Source organism: Anthonomus grandis, chromosome 19, assembly GCF_022605725.1.
Source record: "Anthonomus grandis grandis chromosome 19, icAntGran1.3, whole genome shotgun sequence".
Taxonomy (NCBI): domain Eukaryota; kingdom Metazoa; phylum Arthropoda; class Insecta; order Coleoptera; family Curculionidae; genus Anthonomus; species Anthonomus grandis.
In genome coordinates this window covers 2,389,806-2,412,343 of record NC_065564.1, presented here as the reverse complement: position 1 = coordinate 2,412,343, position 22,538 = coordinate 2,389,806, and the positions used below count along the sequence as shown (strand labels likewise).

At 36.8% G+C, this 22,538-nt stretch overlaps 3 protein-coding genes across 12 annotated transcripts in view; 2 read left to right on the top strand and 1 right to left on the bottom strand.

The window, feature by feature from the left end:
• The window catches only part of LOC126747689 (uncharacterized), a 30,026-nt gene extending 24,792 nt beyond the window's left edge, over window positions 1–5,234 (bottom strand). For 7 of the 8 annotated variants that reach the window (XM_050456480.1, XM_050456483.1, XM_050456475.1 and 4 more), the window contains exon 1: window positions 4,756–4,904. In XM_050456480.1, coding sequence (XP_050312437.1) covers window positions 4,756–4,792 — 37 coding nt within the window. In that variant the 5' untranslated portion in view covers window positions 4,793–4,904. Of the gene's footprint in view, window positions 1–4,755; window positions 4,905–5,099 lie in introns of those variants that run through there. The other variant, XM_050456478.1, reaches the window with a different exon arrangement.
• A 50-nt stretch (window positions 5,235–5,284) lies between these two features.
• Window positions 5,285–7,530, top strand: LOC126747692 (nucleolar protein 8). 3 transcript variants are annotated; one of them, XM_050456490.1, is made up of 4 exons: window positions 5,285–5,429; window positions 5,498–5,702; window positions 5,866–7,233; window positions 7,298–7,530. In XM_050456490.1, exons 2-4 carry the CDS (start codon window positions 5,504–5,506, stop codon window positions 7,486–7,488), a joined length of 1,758 nt encoding a protein of 585 aa, XP_050312447.1. In that variant the 5' UTR covers window positions 5,285–5,429; window positions 5,498–5,503; the 3' UTR covers window positions 7,489–7,530. The 3 variants fall into 3 exon arrangements, with proteins under 3 accessions (XP_050312447.1, XP_050312448.1, XP_050312446.1); XM_050456491.1 differs by having other exon boundaries at window positions 5,287–5,429; window positions 5,489–5,702; XM_050456489.1 differs by lacking the exon at window positions 5,285–5,429 and having other exon boundaries at window positions 5,446–5,702.
• A 4,395-nt stretch (window positions 7,531–11,925) lies between these two features.
• On the top strand, window positions 11,926–21,343 carry LOC126747690 (trafficking protein particle complex subunit 10). Its single transcript, XM_050456484.1, has 14 exons — window positions 11,926–12,140; window positions 12,208–12,425; window positions 12,486–12,644; window positions 12,714–12,944; window positions 13,006–13,281; window positions 13,344–13,550; window positions 17,789–17,974; window positions 18,033–18,764; window positions 18,823–19,083; window positions 19,132–19,297; window positions 20,151–20,365; window positions 20,428–20,586; window positions 20,638–20,851; window positions 20,905–21,343. The coding sequence occupies exons 1-14, from the start codon at window positions 12,080–12,082 to the stop codon at window positions 21,135–21,137; spliced, it is 3,318 nt and encodes a 1,105-aa protein (XP_050312441.1). The 5' UTR covers window positions 11,926–12,079; the 3' UTR covers window positions 21,138–21,343.
• Window positions 21,344–22,538: the final 1,195 nt, after the last annotated feature.

Here is a 22,538-nt window from a genome sequence, read left to right as displayed (position 1 = left end):
AAACCATATTTCCTAACATGCTGCCAAGTTTCAGCTCTGAATTCGAAGAAAAAGTGCAAATTTAGGCCACTTTTGGTTTTTTCAACTTGGAAAATTTTGCTTTTCGGGGTCAACTTTTTTTCTATTAGGGTTAGAGTCTTGATTTAAAAACTACCAATTAGGAAACCATATTTCCTAACACGCTGCCAAAATTCAGCTCTGAATTCAAAGAAAACGTGCAAATTTAGGCCACTTTTGGTTTTTTCCACTTGAAAAATTTTGCTTTTCAGGGTCAACTTTTTTTCTATTAGGGTTAGAGTCTTGATTTAAAAACTACCAATTAGGAGACCCTATTTCCTAACATGCTGCCAAGTTTCAGCTCTGAATTCGAAGAAAAAGTGCAAATTTAGGCCACTTTTGGTTTTTTCAACTTGGAAAATTTTGCTTTTCGGGGTCAACTTTTTTTCTATTAGGGTTAGAGTCTTGATTTAAAAACTACCAATTAGGAAACCATATTTCCTAACACGCTGCCAAGTTTCAGCTCTAAATTCGAAAAAAAAGTGCAAATTTAGGCCACTTTTGGTATTTTCCACTTGAAAAATCTTGTTTTTCGGGGTCAACTTTTTTTCTATTAGGGTTAGAGTCTTGATTTAAAAACTACCAATTAGGAGACCCTATTTCCTAACATGCTGCCAAGTTTCAGCTCTGAATTCAAAGAAAAAGTGCAAATTTAGGCCACTTTTGGTTTTTTCAACTTGGAAAATTTTGCTTTTCGGGGTCAACTTTTTTTCTATTAGGGTTAGAGTCTTGATTTAAAAACTACCAATTAGGAAACCATATTTCCTAACACGCTGCCAAAATTCAGCTCTGAATTCAAAGAAAACGTGCAAATTTAGGCCACTTTTGGTTTTTTCCACTTGAAAAATTTTGCTTTTCAGGGTCAACTTTTTTTCTATTAGGGTTAGAGTCTTGATTTAAAAACTACCAATTAGGAGACCCTATTTCCTAACATGCTGCCAAGTTTCAGCTCTGAATTCGAAGAAAAAGTGCAAATTTAGGCCACTTTTGGTTTTTTCAACTTGGAAAATTTTGCTTTTCGGGGTCAACTTTTTTTCTATTAGGGTTAGAGTCTTGATTTAAAAACTACCAATTAGGAAACCATATTTCCTAACACGCTGCCAAGTTTCAGCTCTAAATTCGAAAAAAAAGTGCAAATTTAGGCCACTTTTGGTATTTTCCACTTGAAAAATCTTGTTTTTCGGGGTCAACTTTTTTTCTATTAGGGTTAGAGTCTTGATTTAAAAACTACCAATTAGGAGACCCTATTTCCTAACATGCTGCCAAGTTTCAGCTCTGAATTCAAAGAAAAAGTGCAAATTTAGGCCACTTTTGGTTTTTTCAACTTGGAAAATTTTGCTTTTCAGGGTGAATTTTTTTTCCATTAGGGTTAGAGTCTTGATTTAAAAACTACCAATTAGGAAACCATATTTCCTAACATGCTGCCAAGTTTCAGCTCTGAATTCAAAGAAAAAGTGTAAATTTAGGCCACTTTTGGTTTTTTCAACTTGGAAAATTTTGCTTTTCAGGGTGAATTTTTTTTCCATTAGGGTTAGAGTCTTGATTTAAAAACTACCAATTAGGAAACCATATTTCCTAACATGCTGCCAAGTTTCAGCTCTGAATTCAAAGAAAAAGTGCAAATTTAGGCCACTTTTGGTTTTTTCCACTTGAAAAATTTTGCTTTTCAGGGTCAACTTTTTTTCTATTAGGGTTAGAGTCTTGATTTAAAAACTACCAATTAGGAGACCCTATTTCCTAACATGCTGCCAAGTTTCAGCTCTGAATTCAAAGAAAAAGTGCAAATTTAGGCCACTTTTGGTTTTTTCCACTTGAAAAATTTTGCTTTTCAGGGTCAACTTTTTTTCTATTAGGGTTAGAGTCTTGATTTAAAAACTACCAATTAGGAAACCATATTTCCTAACATGCTGCCAAGTTTCAGCTCTAAATTCAAAGAAAAAGTTCAAATTTAGGCCACTTTTGGTTTTTTCAACTTGGCAAATTCTGCTTTTTGGGGTGAAATTTTTTCTATTAGGGTTAGAGTCTTGATTTAAAAACTACCAATTAGGAAACCATATTTCCTAACATGCTGCCAAGTTTCAGCTCTGAATTCAAAGAAAAAGTGCAAATTTAGGCCACTTTTGGTTTTTTCCACTTGAAAATTTTTGGTTTTTGGGGGTCAACTTTTTTTCCATTAGGGTTAGAGTCTTGATTTAAAAACTACCAATTAGGAAACCATATTTCCTAACATGCTGCCAAGTTTCAGCTCTGAATTCAAAGAAAAAGTGCAAATTTAGGCCACTTTTGGTTTTTTCAACTTGGCAAATTCTGCTTTTTGGGGTGAAATTTTTTCTATTAGGGTTAGAGTCTTGATTTAAAAACTACCAATTAGGAAACCATATTTCCTAACATGCTGCCAAGTTTCAGCTCTGAATTCAAAGAAAAAGTGTAAATTTAGGCCACTTTTGGTTTTTTCAACTTGGAAAATTTTGCTTTTCGGGGTGAAATTTTTTTCCATTAGGGTTAGAGTCTTGATTTAAAAACTACCAATTAGGAAACCATATTTGCTAACATGCTGCCAAGTTTCAGCTCTAAATTCGAAAAAAAAGTGCAAATTTAGGCCACTTTTGGTATTTTCCACTTGAAAAATCTTGCTTTTCGGGGTCAACTTTTTTTCTATTAGGGTTAGAGTCTTGATTTAAAAACTACCAATTAGGAAACCATATTTCCTAACATGCTGCCAAGTTTCAGCTCTGAATTCAAAGAAAAAGTGCAAATTTAGGCCACTTTTGGTTTTTTCCACTTGAAAAATTTTGCTTTTCAGGGTCAACTTTTTTTCTATTAGGGTTAGAGTCTTGATTTAAAAACTACCAATTAGGAGACCCTATTTCCTAACATGCTGCCAAGTTTCAGCTCTGAATTCGAAGAAAAAGTGCAAATTTAGGCCACTTTTGGTTTTTTCAACTTGGAAAATTTTGCTTTTCGGGGTCAACTTTTTTTCTATTAGGGTTAGAGTCTTGATTTAAAAACTACCAATTAGGAAACCATATTTCCTAACACGCTGCCAAGTTTCAGCTCTGAATTCAAAGAAAAAGTGCAAATTTAGGCCACTTTTGGTTTTTTCAACTTGGAAAATTTTGCTTTTCGGGGTCAACTTTTTTTCTATTAGGGTTAGAGTCTTGATTTAAAAACTACCAATTAGGAAACCATATTTCCTAACATGCTGCCAAGTTTCAGCTCTGAATTCGAAGAAAAAGTGCAAATTTAGGCCACTTTTGGTTTTTTCAACTTGGAAAATTTTGCTTTTCGGGGTCAACTTTTTTTCTATTAGGGTTAGAGTCTTGATTTAAAAACTACCAATTAGGAAACCATATTTCCTAACACGCTGCCAAAATTCAGCTCTGAATTCAAAGAAAACGTGCAAATTTAGGCCACTTTTGGTTTTTTCCACTTGAAAAATTTTGCTTTTCGGGGTCAACTTTTTTTCTATTAGGGTTAGAGTCTTGATTTAAAAACTACCAATTAGAAAACCATATTTCCTAACATGTTGCCAAGTTTCAGCTCTGAATTTAAAGAAAAAGTGCAAATTTAGGCCACTTTTGGTTTTTTCCACTTGAAAAATTTTGCTTTTCGGGGTCAACTTTTTTTCTATTAGGGTTAGAGTCTTGATTTAAAAACTACCAATTCAGAAACCGTATTTCCTAACATGCTGCCAAGTTTCAGCTCTGAATTCAAAGAAAAAGTGCAAATTTAGGCCACTCTTGGTTTTTTCAACTTGGAAAATTTTGCTTTTCGGGGTCAACTTTTTTTCTATTAGGGTTAGAGTCTTGATTTAAAAACTACCAATTCAGAAACCGTATTTCCTAACATGCTGCTAAGTTTCAGCTCTAATTTCAAAGAAAAAGTTCAAATTTAGTCAGTTTTTGCATAATATAAATACCATTGTATCATCTAGGAACAAAACCAGTGTATACTGAACTTTGAACCCTTTCACCACATCATTTATGTATAATAGAATCTCTTTAAAAATTGCATAATAATAAATATATATGAAATAAGTAAAAACCATTAAAGAACACACTAAAAAACCACTTTTACTACATGAAAAAAAGGAAAATATAACACTTGCTGTAAGACAAAGAAGAATTAGTTTATTTAATTAAAAACTATGTTATAATAATCATTGTATATAATATCACAATAACACAAAAACAAAACAGAAAAAAAACTACCAAAAAATGAATGAAAAATATATTTACATGCCTGAAAACAAGGAAAATATAACTCTCTCTGGGCAGTAGAGGGAGACAAGTTTATTTCTCTGCAAAATGAGTAATAACAGAGAGGTTATATAGCAATCAGAATAAACAATAAAAAACCACTATGAAAACCATGAAAAATAACCTAAAATACCTGAAAGAAAAACAGAAAATATAGCCCACAGTGTGCGCCAAAGTGAGATAACTGTATTTCATTGCAAAATGTGTTTTAACAAAAAGGGTATATATCACAATAAAGCTTTAAAAAAATAACCTTTAAAGCCTGCAAATATAGCACTCCCTGTGTGGCACATATAAATTATATAGGGATGTGTCAAAACTACACTTCAAACTGTTTAGGCATTTAAAAGCCAATGAAAAAAGGGTTAAGTCCTACAAATGGGGTCCCTCACCAACTACTTAATTAACAAAAAACCAGTAAACAGAGCGTTTTACCTACATTTTAGCGGGCTAGTTTTCTTCCTTAAGGTCTGCATCTTGGCAAAATGGCCCTTGTTCCCTCGTAACCGACCGGCCCACACTCAAAGCCTATTTTTCATGTAATTAAAAGTGTTTTTGCAATTTACGGGTTTACTTTGGCCAGGCATCGCACCCCCCCGTATCAATTTTCTTTATTGATCCGTCGTGCAATCGTTTATAGGGTTGGCGAAGGTGAAATTTTTGTGGGGGTTGATGATAGTTTGCACATGCCCAATAGCGGGAAGGGGTTGTTTTCCCACTATTGATTAACAAAAGGGACGTTGTTTATATTGCATAGGTAGGAGCGTTAATTGATAAACTAACCTGTTAGGGGGGCACGATGATTAAATTGTATTTATTTGTGGAGGCTGATCTGTACTACACTGACCTTGAGGTGGGATTTATGTAAATAAATAAATAAACCGATGAGAACGCCATTAAATTCTTATTTAATTGTCAGGTGGGGTGCATGGGGAGCACAATAAACCGTTAAACTTATTAGTACCGACATTTTTTATCGACTTTCGGGCATATTTCCGAAAAAAAGGGCCTTAGCACTGGCCAATATAAACACAACTGACGCTAAATAAGACGTCCTAACCTCACATTGTCATTTGACGTGGATCTAATAATGCACGAAATGTCCGTTTTAAGGTAAACACACGTGAGCAACTTCCTATTTTTATTTTTAAAAATGTGCTAAGTTCCCTTAGTTTTTAAAGGATAACATGAAGCCCGAAAACAAGAGGATATTCATAAGCGATTTACCGGAAACGTACACGAAAGAGGAGCTGGAAAGTAGCTTTTCCAAGTATGGAACCGTTACCTCAGTGGAAATAAAAGAGAGGAAAGAGTTAACCCCTAAGAACACCTCCCTGTTTTTCGCCTTTATTAATCTTAAAACTGACGAATTAGGCCTGAATCAGTGTAAGTACCTTATATTTAATCAACATGCACCAATTTAAATTAAATCAATCAACACAAATGCCTTTAAAAAGCTCCTCTGTTAATCTCCGAACATTTTAAGGTTATGAGCATTTAACACTATTTAGGGCCAAAAAGCACTGACTTTCTCATACTCCCCATACAGGTTTCAAGGACTTATCAAACAAAAAATGGCACGGGCAGTTTGTGCAGCTCCAGCTCGCCAGGGAGAGCTTCCTGGAGCGGCTAAAAAGGGAGAGGGAGGAGGCTGGTCAGGGCCCCAATAATCAAACCATTAATACACAAAACACTGTCGTACAACCAGGTCCTATTAAATTAAAAAAAAGGCCCCCTGCTTCCTCCTCTTCCGGGTCGGAAAGTGAACCTGATGCCCCAAAAAAACCTAAAACTGAACTAAAGAGAACTGTTTCCTCCTCCTCTTCCTCAGAGTCAGAAAGTGAGCCTGACACACCTAAAAAACCCGAAACTGAACCAGAAAAAACTGATATCATAATAAAATCAAATAAATCTAAGGTTCTGGCCCCTGGGGGGCTAAAAATCCCCTCGTTTGGCAAAGCCCCAATAGCAGAAATTCCCCTAAAAAAACCCAAAGTCCCTCAAAACGACAGCGAGGCCAATAAAAAGAGGCTGCAGCACCTAAAAGAGATGAAGCAAAGCTACGAGAGCCAAAAGAGTTTGATAAGAAGTGCTCTGGCTTATGGCAGTGAAAAACCGTCCAATAAGAAGATTCTTTTTGAGGACGAGGGGCTGCAGAATGCGCCTGAGAAAAACGGGGGGCTATTTGATCAAGAGGACTCTGATTTCGAACCGGACTTTGAGGTTAAGGAGCAGTTCCAAGGCAAAAAGGGCCAGAAACTTTTGGAGCTTCAATCTAGATATAAAAATGACAAAAGGTTTGCCCTGGATGAGCGGTTTATTGAAGATGAACAAGGAGAAGAAGCTGCAGTAGAAGATGATGTGGAAAAAGAGAAACAGGATCAGCTCAAAATCTTAAATGAGGTCCTGGGAAGGACAGAGGCTCCTGTTAAGAGGGACAGTGTTGCCAAAAAGGCCATGCTGAAGTTCGATCCTACTGTTCCGGAGCATACCAACTTAGAACTGAAAATGACTGAGCCAGAGCAGAAAAAGAGGAAAAAAGAGAAACTTAAGGAGGCAGAAGAGGCGAAACCTGCCCCAGAGGTTTCCAAAGAAGTCTTTTACAAAGTGCCTGAGAAGCTGAAGGAGGCTTTAGAAGAGAAACAAGGGTTCAGTTTGCTAAGCATGTTTGGACAAGTGAAGGAGGAGGATAAAAAGGAGGAGGAACCAACCGAGAGGGAACTCAAGAGGAAACCCTTACTAAACGGCCAAAACCCTTTTAAATACGACTCTTCGGATGACGAAGACGAGGATATTGGAGACGTACCGCATAAGGCCACCGGTAAAATACCGGAACCGGTTCCGGTAAAGGCTTTGGCCCAATCGGTGTTCTGGACCGAGCCGTTCTTCTTTAAAAATGACGATTTTAGGTTACAAGGTGAGTTCTCCGTCGTATTTGGAACCTAGAGAGGACTCAACAATTTGTTTATTTTTTGTTCCAGAGGGTTTCGATTTTATCGAAAAAATCCGATCGGAGGACAAAGAGTTCGCGAAAATCCGCAGGGACTTGAAGGGAATCGTGAGGGCGAAGGTCAGAAACAATGAGAGGAAGAACAAAATGTTTAAGAAGAAATTGGGCGGCGGTAACAAGAGGAGGAAACACGTCAGGATGAAAAAGGCACTTAAGAGATAATATTACTTTTATCGTTTTTAATAAATGTTTTTTTTTAATTTTAATTGTTTTTTTATTTCTCATGAGGCTAAAAAAAGCTCCCCCATCTGTGGGTGTCATATCACTGCCCAACCACTAAGTGTTTTATCTGAGCACCATCTGTGGAACTATATAAAAAGTCTACAGGCTTACAGACAGCATCACATCCTGCGGTGTCTTTGAAAGTAGAAGTTTTTAGGAAACAGTCAATCGTCAAGGAATCTTCGAACCCAGAAGGGGTTATGTGCCCAAATATGGGTCAACAGTTCACATTCTACCGCATATAATTCTTCTGGTACATCTTAGATCATCTTGATATTATGTTTTGCTGACTTAGTTATGAAGTATACAAACGAGAGAGAACATTTCATAGCGATCGTCAAAGAATCTTGGGACTCAGAGGAGGTTAATTGTCCAAAACAGGGTCAAAAGTCCACTTTTTCGCATTCTACCGAATATCACTCTTCTGGTACATCTTAGATCATCTTGAAATTATGTTTTGCTGTCTTAGTTATGATGTATACAAACGAGAGAGAACATTTCATAGCGATCGTGAAAGAATCTTGGGACTCAGAGGGGGTTATGTGTCCAAAACAAGGTCAAAAGTCCACTTTTTCGCATTCTACCGCATACCACTCTTCTGGTACATCTTAGATCATCTTGAAATTATGTTTTGCTGTCTTAGTTATGATGTATACAAACGAGAGAGAACATTTCATAGCGATCGTGAAAGAATCTTGGGACTCAGAGGGGGTTATGTGTCCAAAACAAGGTCAAAAGTCCACTTTTTCGCATTCTACCGCATACCACTCTTCTGGTACATCTTAGATCATCTTAAAATTATGTTCTGCTGACTTAGTTATGATGTATACTAACGAGAGAGAATATTTCATAGCGATCGTCAAAGAATCCTGGGACCCAGAGGGGGTTATGTGTCCAAAACAGGGTCAAAAGTCCACTTTTTCGCATTCTACCGCATATCACTCTTCTGGTACATCTTAGATCATCTTGAAATTATGTTTTGCTGACTTAGTTATGATGTATACAAACGAGAGAGAACATTTCATGGCGATCGTCAAAGAATCTTGGGACTCAGAGGGGGTTATGTGTCCAAAACAGGGTCAAAAGTCCACTTTTTCGCATTCTACCGCATATCACTCTTCTGGTACATCTTAGATCATCTTGAAATTATATTTTGCGGACTTAGTTATAATGTATACAAGCGAGAGAGAACATTTCATGGCGTTCGTCAAAGAATCTTGGGACTCAGAGGGGGTTATGTGTCCAAAACAGGGTCAAAAGTCCACTTTTTCGCATTCTACCGCATATAACTCCTCTGGTACATCTTAGATCATCTTGAAATTATATTTTGCGGACTTAGTTATAATGTATACAAGCGAGAGAGAACATTTCATGGCGATCGTCAAAGAATCTTGGGACTCAGAGGGGGTTATGTGTCCAAAACAGGGTCAAAAGGCCACTTTTCCGCATTCTACCGCATATAACTCCTCTGGTACATCTTAGATCATCTTGAAATTATATTTTGCGGACTTAGTTATAATGTATACAAGCGAGAGAGAACATTTCATGGCGTTCGTCAAAGAATCTTGGGACTCAGAGGGGGTTATGTGTCCAAAACAGGGTCAAAAGTCCACTTTTTCGCATTCTACCGCATATAACTCCTCTGGTACATCTTAGATCATCTTGAAATTATGTTTTGCGGACTTAGTTATGATGTATACAAACGAGAGAGAACATTTTATAGCGATCGTCAAAGAATCTTGGGACTCAGAGGGGGTTATGTGTCCAAAACAGGGTCAAAAGTCCACTTTTTCGCATTCTACCGCATATCACTCTTCTGGTACATCTTAGATCATCTTGAAATTATGTTTTGCTGACATAGTTATGATGTATACAAACGAGAGAGAACATTTCATAGCGATCGTCAAAGAATCTTGGGACTCCGAGGGGGTTATGTGTCCAAAACAGGGTCAAAAGTCCACTTTTTCGCATTCTACCGCATATCACTCTTCTGGTACATCTTGGATCATCTTGAAATTATGTTATGCTGACTTAGTTATGATGTATACAAACGAGAGAGAACATATCATAGTGATCGTCAAAGAATCTTGGGACTCCCAGGGGGTTATGTGTCCAAAACAGGGTCAAAAGTCCACTTTTTCGCATTCTACCGCATATAACTCCTCTGGTACATCTTAGATCATCTTGAAATTATGTTTTGCTGACTTAGTTATGATGTATACAAACGAGAGAGAACATTTCATGGCGATCGTCAGAGAATCTTGGAACTCCGAGGGGTTATGTGTCCAAAACAGGGTCAAAAGTCCACTTTTTCGCACTCTACCGCATATCACTCTTCTGGTACATCTTAGATCATCTTGAAATTATGTTTTGCTGACTTAGTTATGATGTATACAAACGAGAGAGAACATTTCATAGCGATCGTCAAAGAATCTTGGGACTCCGAGGGGGTTATGTGTCTAAAACAGGGTCAAAAGTCCACTTTTTCGCATTCTACCGCATATCACTCTTCTGGTACGTCTTAGATCATGTTGAAATTATGTTATGCTGACTTAGTTATGATGTATACAAACGAAAGAGAACATTTCATAGCGATCGTGAAAGAATCTTGGGACTCCGAGGGGGTTATGTGTCCAAAACAGGGTCAAAAGTCCACTTTTTCGCATTCTACCGCATATCACTCTTCTGGTACGTCTTAGATCATGTTGAAATTATGTTATGCTGACTTAGTTATGATGTATACAAGCGAGAGAGAACATTTCATAGCGATCGTCAAAGAATCCTGGGACTCAGAGGGGGTTATGTGTCCAAAACAGGGTCAAAAGTCCACTTTTTCGCATTCTACCGCATATCACTCTTCTGGTACATTTTATATCATGTTGAAATTATGTTTTACTGACTTAGTTATGATGTATACAAGCGAGAGAGAACATTTCATAGCGATCGTCAAAGAATCCTGGGACTCAGAGAGGGTTATGTGTCCAAAACAGGGTCAAAAGTCCACTTTTTCGCATTCTACCGCATATCACTCTTCTGGTACATCTTATATCATGTTGAAATTATGTTTTACTGACTTAGTTATAATGTATACAAGCGAGAGATAACATTTTATAGCGATCGTCGAAGAATCCTGGGACTCAGAAAAGGTTATCTGTCCAAAACAGGGTCAAAAGTCCACCTTTTCGCAGTCTACCGCATATCACTCTTCTGGTACATCTTGGATCATGTTAAAATTATGTTTTGCTAACTTAGTTACGATGTATACAAACGAGAGAGAACATTTCATAGCGATCGTCAAAGAATCTTGGGACTCAGAGGGGGTTATGTGTCCAAAACAGGGTCAAAAGTCCACTTTTTCGCATTCTACCGCATATCACTCTTCTGGTACATCTTAGATCATCTTGAAATTATGTTTTGCTGACTTAGTTATGATGTATACAAACGAGAGAGAACATTTGATGGCGATCGTCAAAGAATCTTGGGACTCAGAGGGGGTTATGTGTCCAAAACAGGGTCAAAAGTCCACTTTTTCGCATTCTACCGCATATAACTCCTCTGGTACATCTTAGATCATCTTGAAATTATGTTTTGCTGACTTAGTTATGATGTATACAAACGAGAGAGAACATTTCATAGCGATCGTCAAAGAATCTTGGGACTCAGAGGAGGTTAATTGTCCAAAACAGGGTCAAAAGTCCACTTTTTCGCATTCTACCGCATATCACTCTTCTGGTACATCATAGATCATCTTGAAATTATGTTTTGCTGACTTATTTATGATGTATACAAACGAGAGAGAACATTTCATAGCGATCGTCAAAGAATCTTGGGACTCAGAGGAGGTTAATTGTCCAAAACAGGGTCAAAAGTCCACTTTTTCGCATTCTACCGCATATCACTCTTCTGGTACATCATAGATCATCTTGAAATTATGTTTTGCTGACTTATTTATGATGTATACAAACGAGAGAGAACATTTCATAGCGATCGTCAAAGAATCTTGGGACTCAGAGGAGGTTAATTGTCCAAAACAGGGTCAAAAGTCCACTTTTTCGCATTCTACCGCATATCACTCTTCTGGTACATCTTAGATCATGTTGAAATTATGTTATGCTGACTTATTGAGTTATGATGTATACAAACGAGAGAGAACATTTCATAGCGATCGTCAAAGAATCTTGGGATCCAGAGGAGATTATGTGCCCAAGAGTCCACGCTTTCACGTTCAAATGCATGTCACTCTTTCCTTACATCTTGGATCTGTTGCGTCTTAGGAAAATTACACATCAATAAATGTTTTTCGAACATAAGATCAGAAACGTCGGTATAAATCACAAGTTTAAACACGCTGTGTTCAAGACACTCCACTGACAACAGCAGACGTCAAAATCAGCTGTTCATAGACCTCAAGCCAATATTTAAATTGTTGTTATTAGCAAAACGCACCCCATAATGGAAAATTCAACCATTATATGAACCATGTATCGTTCCACGCCCCCTGGTTAACAAAACAGAAAGCCGAGATACGAAAATGAACGGAACCCTGGGGGAAGAACAGGGCTGCGGCATCGACAGACGTCCCATAGTAACATGTAGGTCAAAAATCGAATCGAATTCCCACCCAGTGGGTTCTTATGGGGTGAAAACGCGTTTTTCCAGGTGCAGGAGAGCTGGAGGTGTTCTCTGCCATCGAGGACAACCTCAGCCAGGCCCTGCCGAAGGATGCATGCGAGTGGAAGAGATCTTTGGGGCGACCGATTAAAATGGTCCATATTGGGGCCAGATTTGTACCATTCAGTGGGAATTCTTTACCGAAACCTGGACAGTGGGACCTCATTAGACAACCCTTGTTTCACACTTACTGGACAGAGTGTTCCGTAAGAGTAGTACTCTTGAATCTCAGTCGGCACATAAGGGAATCATAATTATTGTTTTAGGATGTGGATGTATATAAGAGTAGCGTTAGGGAGGACATTGAAAACTGGCTAAAAGAGCTTGCCAGTAAAGATATTTCCGATTGGCTTATTGTGGTGGTAGAGAATTACGATGGGAAGAGGAGCAAACAGTTGATCCCTCGGACCACTGTGCTCGATAAGGTTTGATAAGTTTCAAGGTCATAGCTTGATAGTCTTAAGTGTTTTGTTTTTTTTTTTTTTAAATTAAAGATTAGGGCGGATTTCGCTTTAAAACAAGGGGACAGATGCATTTCCGTGATAAATCCGGGCAAACCGGAAAACAAATCCGCGGATTCTTGGAGAGGGTTGGTGGGGCGTATGCGCCATCTGTTGTTGGTCAGCTACGCGAAAGCCGTAACGCGACTGGAGGACCACGTGAGACAGCAACGGGAGCGTCGTAACGACCCCGGATGGAGCTTTTTAAAGTATTTTATGTTGCAAGTACGTTTTTCTACAAATCTCAAGGGGGGGAGGGGAAAAATTCAGAAAATCCGTGTTTTAGGAAGAACTAGCGCAGGTACTCGAGATGCTCGGGATACCCGACGAGGCCTTGGTGCAGTACGACGAGTTGGACGCCCTCTTTTCGCAATTCGTCGCGAATTTTAGCACTTGCGACAACTTGAAGTGGTTGTCCCAGTTCCAGAGGCCACTGGAAAGGTGGTACGGCCTGAGGTTAACCCCCACCCTGTTGGAGGACAACCCTTCGTTGCTAGAACTGAGGGCCTACATTTTTTCTAAGCAGGCCCAAATGCTACTGCTCACCAATAAAGTTTGGGAGGTATGTAATTTATGTGGCGTGAAAAGTACATTTAACACTCTCAACGTTCTGTTTTGGGACAGATGGCCTCCCGATGCATTCCGTTTTTGCACACGTGCGTAAAAGAACTGAACATCCTGGAAATAACCGCGCCCCCGGGGGCCGTTTCCTGCTGGTTGTTCCTGGCCAGCATGGAGGTGCTGCAGTACTGCGACAGGTACAACCAGGCGGACCAGGTGGAGGAGTACTCGAGGCACACGGCCGCCCTTTGGGAGTACGCGAGCCAAAAGGTACCAAACACTTGGCACAACAATTTTTAACAATTGGTTGGAATCTTCTGGTGTGACACTCAAATCACCAAACAGTTTTACCACTAACCAAAACTCTACTTATTCTAGACACGTGTTTCGTTAACGATGTTAGCATCTTTAGGAGAAGGCTAATTCAATTAAATTTATTGCTCTTTTGAGCCTTACATAAAGTAATTAATATAAGGGCAGCTATTTTAGAATAGTACTAAAATGAAATTAATTAAAATAGTTAGAACTAAGTGAAATAAAGGTAAAAAGTAAAATTCAATTTAGAAAGTACTATTTCATACGTTCAATTATTGAAAAGAAGAAAAATACGATAAGAACGAGTCCAATAAATCTTAAATACAATAATTTACTTGAGGTATAATAGATTTTTTGATATACGCAGGAACTGAGGTTTTATCTAAAAAGAAGGGTTCATAAGAGAAATAATTCAATGTCACAGACATAATAAAATTAAAAAATCATATAAATAACATAAATCATCTACTTTATAATAAAAATATATTTCAAGAACTATTTAACATAAATAATAACGATTTTATAAATAAAACTGTTATTAATTTGTCAGATAGAGTTTTGTCTTGAAACAGAAAAACTTGTGTTTTCTTAAGGTCTTAACTTTTTAAGTTTTTAACTCAATTATTCCAAAAGTTCTGCCTAAATTAAATTAAAGACTGACCAAAGGATCAATAAGACAAGAATTTAGAATTAGGACAAAGATAGAAATTAAAGAACCAATAAAAATTAAACACTTTAGAATTAAAAAACTTTAAAGACACGGATTAAGGTAATGCGACTGTTTGTTTAAATATGAACAGTTATGAAATTAATTAAATTTATTAATTAATGATACAGAAAAAATTGAAAGACATGAAAATTAATAATTTACATAGAAAACATAAAAACCATATTTCTGATATTGATAGATTTAAAATTAACTGCACAAAATAGTAAAACACCATATTTTTATGGTTTATTAAAATTACATAAAATAAATGTTCCTTCCTAATTTTCAATACTTTTTAGAAAAACTTTGTACAATTTCTTTGAACCTCCATGACCTTTTGGTAAATTTGGACTTTCTATGTCTTTCTACTAATGTCCCAGATATGAGTTGAGGAATTTTAATTAAAATTATGCATAGAGTGTCTGGGATAATAATTAATTAATTTATTAATGATGTTGAAGCTAAAATTGTTTTACAATTCCAGGAAATTGAGTAATTTTAATTAAATTTATGAATAGACTGCCTGGAATAATTAAGTAATTTATTAATGATGTTTAAATTCATTTTTTTTAAATTCCAGGTAAATGAGGCATTTTAATTAAATTTATGAATAGAATGCCTGGAATAATTAATTAATTTTTTAATGATGTTTAAATTAAAATTGTTTTACAATTCCAGGCAATTGAGTCATTTCAATTAAAATTATGCATAGACTGTCTGGTATAAATAATTACTTTATTAATGATGTTGAAGTTAAAATTGTTTTACAATTCCAGGCAATTGGGTCATTTTAATTAAATTTATGAATAGACTGTCTGGAATAATTAATTAATTTATTAATGACGTTTAAATCAACATTATTTTACAACTCCAGGCAACTAAGGCATTTTAATTGAAATTACACATCGAGTGCCTGGGATATTTAATTAATTTGTTAATGATGTTTAATTTAAAATTGTTTTAAAATTACAGGCAATTGAGGCATTTCAATTATAATTATATATAGACTGCCTGGAATAATTAATTAATGATGTTTAAATTAAAATTGTTTTAAAATTCCAGGTAAATGAGGCATTTTAATTAAAATTGTTTTACAATTCCAGGCAATTGAGGCATTTTGATTAAAATTATGAATAGACTGCCTGGGATAATTAATTAATTTATTAGTGATGTTTGAATTAAAATTGTTTTACAATTCCAGGCAATTGAGGCATTTTAATCGAAATTACACATTGAGTGCCTGGGATAATTAATTAATGACGTTTAAATCAAAACTGTTTTAGAATTCTAGGCAATTGAGACATTTAATTAAAATTATACATAGAGTGCCTGGGATAATTAGTTAATTTATTAGTGACATTTGAATAAAAAAAATGTTTTACAATTCCAGGTAGTTAAGGCATTTTAATTAAAATCAAACAGACTGTCTGGGATAATTAATTAATTTATTAATGTTGTTTGAATTAAAATTGTCTTACAATTCCAGGCAATTGAGGCATTTCAATTATAATTTTACATAGACTGCCTGGAATAATTAATTAATTTATTAATGACGTTTGAATTAAAATTGTTTTGCAATTCTAGGCAATTAAGACATTTTAATTTATATTAAGCATAGACTGCCTGGGATAATTAATTAATTAATGATGTTTAAGTTAACATTGATTTACAATTCCAGACAATTGAGTCATTTTAATTAAAATTAAACATAGACTGTCTGGGATAATTAATTAATGATGTTTAAATTAAAATTGTTTTAAAATTCCAAATAAATGAGGCGTTTTAATTAAATTTATGAATAGACTGCCTGGAATAATTAATTAATTTATTAATGTTGTTTAAATCAACATTGTTTTACAACTCCAGGCAACTAAGGCATTTTAATAATTGAAATTACACATCGAGTGCCTGGGATAATTAATTAATTTATTAATGACGTTTGAATCACAATTGTTTTACAATTCCAGGCAATTGAGTCATTTCAATTAAAATTATGCATAGACTGTCTGGGATAATTAATTAATTAATTTTTTAAAGATGTTTAAATTAAAATTGTTTTACAATTCCAGGCAATTGAGGCATTTCAATTATAATTATACATGGACTGCCTGGGATAATTAATTAATTTATTAATGACGTTTAAATTAAAAATTGTTTTACAATTCCAGGCAATTGAGGCATTTCAATTATAATTATACATGGACTGTCTGGGATAATTAATTAATTTATTAATGACGTTTAAATTAAAAATTTTTTACAATTCCGGGCAGTTGAGGCATTTTAATTGAAATTACACATCGAGTGCCTGGGATAATTAATTAATTTATTAATAACGTTTAAATTAAACTTGTTTTATTTCCAGGCAGTTGAAACATTTTAATTAAAATTACACATCGACCGCCAAAGATAAATAATTAATTTATGAATAAGGTGAAACCTCGTAGACACTCACAATGATTTTCTAAAATCCAAAATTACACAACATGCATTTGACAATTACCATAGAATAAACTGGGCTGCTTCCTCAATTTTAGCAAAGGAACCAGTTTCAAAATTACGTAAATTAAAGGAAAGTGCATTTATAATGTTAAATGAATAGCATAGCTACTTGTTCCGTTGATTTTAATAAGAGAGGTAGAATAGGGCACTCATTAATTGATAATTTGATATGTTTTATTCATATATTTTCTATTATTAAATTATATTAGGATCACACGTCTTTATTTAAAAAAAAATGTTTTTGTATTTTCTTTGTTACTTTTTGAAACAGTTTATCAAAGTCAAACAACGGTCAAATTATAAAAAAAGTAGAAGATTGACTTGAAGAACGTGCAAGAGGTTTAATTTAATTTGATTTACCTTGATGATGGTAGTAGATTTAACTACCGAAATGTTGGTTCAAATTAAGTATTTTTATTCAATAAATAGGTGTTTTGTTCTTTTCACCATTCAAATTAAAGTTAGGTAAAAATGAAGTCCATATTTCTTCTACATACGTGAATAAGTCTATTTTCTTCTTCTCTTCAATAATTGAGTGAATGAGATTTTTAAAATTGATATTTACTATAACAGTAACGTTATAATCAACAAAACAAGTAACTCATAGTTTTAAGTACAAAAATTGACAATGCTAGATGATCAGATCATGAATGGATTGAACTGACCCTTTTTGTTAATGGAGATTGTGAGAATAGCATAGAAAAACGAGGTAAGCAGGCTACAGAAACCTTTTGCAAACTAATTGGTCCAGTCTTACTTGATTTGTCACTTTTGTTCACTGGTTCCTTTTTGAGATCTTTGGTTATTGGCATTTTTGTTGGAATTTGATTTGTGTCTTTGAATGATGGGACTTTTTGCTCTATTTTTTGAATGTGTGTTCTGTTATTATGGATGTCTTCTTGATCTTAATTAAAACTCGACTAAAGAATTATGGTTAGCAGTAAAACTGTTCTGTGACTTGAATTAAATGAGGGGGAGGTTTCAGCTTAGGAATTTGGGCGAATTATGCGGACTGATGCCCCAGAGCACCCCCACCTCCGAACAGTTGCACATCGTGGTGAGTTTATCCGCCGGGATGGGGGACAACCCTGGGCCCCCCAAGAACCCTTCGCCCACCGATCGTTTGAAGGAGGCCCTCTGCTCCCAGGAGGTTTTCATCAAAACTTATCTGGTAATTAATCAAGAAGGCACCCCATGGTGCGATAAAACTGTCGAGGTTATTCATGTAGGAACTGGCCGAATTGGCCATGGGCACTTTCAAACACGTGGGACGTCTCAGGATGGCTCGACTGGTGGGCAAACAGGTGGCCAACTTCTACCTGCTGCTGGGCGAAACCCAGAAAACGGCGGCGTTTTTGGGGGACGCGGTGCGCACGTTCGAACAAGACGGCTGGCACGAACTGGCCGCCAACACTCAAATCTTATTGGCCGACTGTCATAAACGCGCCTCCGATTGGCGCAGGTACGTCAAAAGTTGCGCGGCGGTATGCGCCGCCTTGGAAATGGACACCTTGATCCGTTGGACTTATTTCGACGAGATGAGCAGGTACCTGGATAAGCTGGAGAAACCTTTGGAGGTACCTTTTAAGGGGATAATCCGGATAAACCGGTTGAGGATCGTCAGTGATTTGGTGGTGATGCAAAATTGCAATATCGAGGTGGAGTTGTGCCTAGAGTCGAATTTTCCCAAGGAGGTTTTGTGCTCCCGGGTGGCCGTTTCCTTGGAAAAAGAGGAAAAGGTGAAAGCGCACTCGGGGCACTCTTTGAGCAACAAGGACTTAAAGTGGCAGGACCCGCTGCTGCAACGACTGAAAATCAAGAAAACCTTGGACGTGAAGCAGGACAAGCAGCTGGCGACCTCTGGAATCGCTTCCAGGCTCACCATACTGCACAGGAAGGACAGTCAGCCGGCCAATAATAAGACTGATTTTACTACTAACACTTTGGAAGTGGAGAATTTGGTAAAAGTCACTAATTAGCAACTAAAATTTCAGGCAAAAAAAACCAATTTTATTGCAGCCCCTTCTGCTAACCCCCGGACTAAACTTGATCAAGCTGACCAAAAAAGCCGTCGATTTAGGCAAGTTTAGCCTGAATTCGGTGGTCATTCACGTGAAAAACCTTCGCCTCCTATCGCCCTCCTTAAGCCCCAGGCTAACCCTGGAGGTGCAAGAGGAAGGGCCCTCGATAAGGCTTTACAAACGTACCGCCCCGTTGCTGTGCGGCATCGAACAATTGATGAACCTGATTTTGACCATTGGGAGTTACGAAATCGAACCGGTAAGTTTCCACTTTAATAAAAACAGGGGACCTTAACGTCGTTTTCAGAGCGCAAAAATCAAGTTGACCACGTCCCAAGGCCTCGCGATCCAAACTGATCCGGAGGCACCTTTAACGAACAACCTGGAGGTGGACGTGGGCGACAAAGCGACCTTTTCCAGCACCAAAATGCCTCTGAGGATCTTGGCCGATTTGCTGACCAAAGACCATCAAGGTATGAATTTCAAAATTTAAATTACAAAAAAATTATTTAAAATATTTTTGGAGTGCCTAGATATCTTATGTACTGTTGAGGAGTGTATTTATTTAAGAAATTAAAATGATATTCTTCAAAGGAGACAATTATTGAGAAAGGAACTGAATTTCCAAGCAAACAAACTACAACTCATACTTTCTCAAAAAAAAAAAATGTATCAGTGTAAGCAGCATTAAAATGTCTATTCAACAGTGCCAAAAAAAATTTAATCGGTTGACGTATCAGCGAACAGTGACCGAACATGTCTAGGAATAATAGATAAACTTTTGTATTTCAAATGGCTAAACTAAATGTAATAAATCACTTTAAAGGGCATTCAATCTCTTATCTAATCAAACCCAAAAAACAACAAAATCGGTTGACGTATAAGCGAATAGTAAACAAAAATGTGTGGTAATAAATGACATTTTAAATGCCGAACAATTGTCCATCTTACTTCGCCAAAAAAAAAAGTGATGCAGGTCGAAGCGATTTCCCAGTCAAAATGTATGTTAATAAACATGGATGCGGATTGGCAGGCGTGGTGGAATTGAATGGCCCGCACGGTCGCCAGACTTAACACCACTAGATTTTTTTGGTTAGATTTAAAAAGCAAAGTTTATCAAAGCCCACTTGAAAATATTAATTATTTTCTATTTGGCTTTCATAATATTGATATTTCTTTGCTTGAGAAATGCCTGTATTCAGTGCTTTTATGGCGTGAAAAATGTTTTTTCTTTAATTTATCTCTTTATGTTTAATGGCCATTAGTAATCCGTCATCAGTGCGGCAACTTAACTCTCCGCACGCTTTTAACAAGTTTTTGTTTCAGTGACGATCCAGGTACCGTGGAACCCGAAACCGATCGTGGTGCCTCTGAGTTTTTCCTCCCCGTTGTCGACCACGTGGCGCCTCCTCACGGTAAACGACCGAAAGTTCGTGCAAATCAACGTGGTGGGACATTCCGTGGACAGTTTGCTCGTCCAAAGTCCCAGTTTGAGGATAAAGGAGGTCGCGGTCCAAGCGAAACACTGTGATTCTAGTCTGGTGGGTTTAGATCGGGGGTGATAACGGGGGGGTGAATTGTAACCAAACGAATGTTGTTCCAGATTATTTCTAACGGTTTAAGCTACTCATTCTTGTGGGAACTGATACTCACTAAATTTAGGGGCAACGTGGCCAAGGTGGAGTTTAGTTTGCAGTACAAATTGACTGAAGGGGACGCATTTAAGGCTTATCAATATTATTTCGATATTTGCGACTTTAGGGTAAGTTTCACCGGATTCGAAGGACCGATTAAGGAATCTCTGGACTTTTAGACGCTGTATATACTGGACGCCACAGTGGAGAAAGCAAAGGGCAACGAGTTCTGCAGGGTGGGGGTGGTGTGTCATTTAAATTTGACAATTTCCACGTTGCCCGAACAGGAGGAGGACAATCCCGAGGAAATCCGCTCGATAATGTACGAGGTGTTGGCGGAGCAAAGTGTGTGGGCCGTATGCGGTAGAACCGCGGGAGTCATCTGTTTTAACGGTAATAACTCTCCAATTTGTCCAGGGAAAACACTGAAACCATTTTTCTTTAAGGTCAAAGTGATTGCGTGCAACAAGTGGTACTGGAGGTGATGCCTTTGACCAGCGGGTTCCTCCCTCTGCCGCTGGTACGCATTTCCAAGTACATCCCGGCCGAAAGTGCCACGGATAAAACCAGGATGGACACTCACCCCCGGTTGGAACCCTTTAGTACCGGGCAGGTGTACAACAAGTGCAAAGGGAAGCAGTTGCACGTGATAGGGGCGGCCAACGAGGTCAACCCTTAAACCTTTCAACCCCCGGAACAAATTTAGTTGTGCCATTTAGCAAACAATAAAAAAAAAAAAAAGAAAAACCATCACTCACTATTGCTGTGCAATAATTTTTATAGGAATTAAGTTCTTAAAGCGTTTGTACATTTATTTTCTCTTTCTCTCTCGGTTTGTATATGTTGTACATTTTTACTGAATAAAGGTTATATTTGTTGTTTTTATTATGGTGCTTTATTTATCCGTCTTGGACACCTGATTTGAGACCTACTGACTTTTTTTTAAAATATTAGTGTGCCTGAAAAAAAAGGCAATAAGCAGTTTTTAGGTATAAAATAACTCATCTTGCAAACGAGTGCTAATTTTATTTTGGTGCCCGTCTTGCACACCCGATTTGGAACCTATTGACTTTTTATTTATAATAATGTACCTGAAAAAACCAATAAGCAGTTTTTAGGTATAAAATTGCTCGACTTGCAAACGAGTGCTAATTTTATTTTGGTGCCCGTCTTGCACACCCGATTTGGAACCTATTGACTTTTTTTTTATAATAATGTACCTGCAAAAACCAATAAGCAGTTTTTAGGTATAAAATTGCTCGACTTGCAAACGAGTGCTAATTTTACTTATCCCTCTTGGACACCTGATTTGGAACCTATTGAGATTTTTTCTATATTAATGTACTTGAAAAAACAAGACAACCAGTTTTTAGGTATAAAATTCCTCATCTTGCAAACGAGTGCTAATTTTGTTTTGGTGTCCGTCTTGCACACCCGATTTGGAACCTATTGACTTTTTTTTTATAATAATGTACCTGCAAAAACCAATAAGCAGTTTTTAGGTATAAAATTGCTCGACTTGCAAACGAGTGCTAATTTTATTTTGGTGCCCGTCTTGCACACCCGATTTGGGACCTATTAACTTTTTTTATATTAATGTACCTGAAAAAAGGCAATAAGCAGTTTTTAGGTATAAAATTCTTCGACTTGCAAACGAGTGCTAATTTTATTTATCCGTCTTGGACACCCTATTTGGGACCTATTAAGTTTTTTTTATATTAATGTACATACTTGAAAAAAGGCAAGTTTTTAGGTATAAAATTCCTCATCTTGCAAACGAGTGCTAATTTTGTTTTGGTGTCCGTCTTGCACACCCGATTTGGAACCTATTGACTTTTTTTTTATAATAATGTACCTGAAAAAACCAATAGGCAGTTTTTAGGTACAAACTTCCTCGTCTTGCAAACGAGTGCTAATTTTATTTTGGTACCCGTCTTGCACACCCGATTTCGAACCTATTGACTTTTTTTTTATAATAATGTACCTGCAAAAACCAATAAGCAGTTTTTAGGTGTAAAATTCCTCGCTTTGCATACGAGTGCTAATTTTGTTTTGGTGCCCGTCTTGCACACCCGATTTG

Excerpts from the sequence above, each read along its gene's own strand:
- LOC126747692 (XM_050456490.1), top strand. The coding sequence starts at position 5,504 with ATGAAGCCCGAAAACAAGAGGATATTCATAAGCGATTTACCGGAAACG. Across the intron at positions 5,703-5,865 it reads CGAATTAGGCCTGAATCAGT|GTTTCAAGGACTTATCAAAC; the intron begins GTAAGTACCTTA and ends CTCCCCATACAG. Across the intron at positions 7,234-7,297 it reads TGACGATTTTAGGTTACAAG|AGGGTTTCGATTTTATCGAA; the intron begins GTGAGTTCTCCG and ends TTTTTGTTCCAG.
- LOC126747690 (XM_050456484.1), top strand. The coding sequence starts at position 12,080 with ATGAACGGAACCCTGGGGGAAGAACAGGGCTGCGGCATCGACAGACGT. Across the intron at positions 12,645-12,713 it reads GGACCACTGTGCTCGATAAG|ATTAGGGCGGATTTCGCTTT; the intron begins GTTTGATAAGTT and ends TTTAAATTAAAG. Across the intron at positions 20,587-20,637 it reads TCGATATTTGCGACTTTAGG|ACGCTGTATATACTGGACGC; the intron begins GTAAGTTTCACC and ends CTGGACTTTTAG.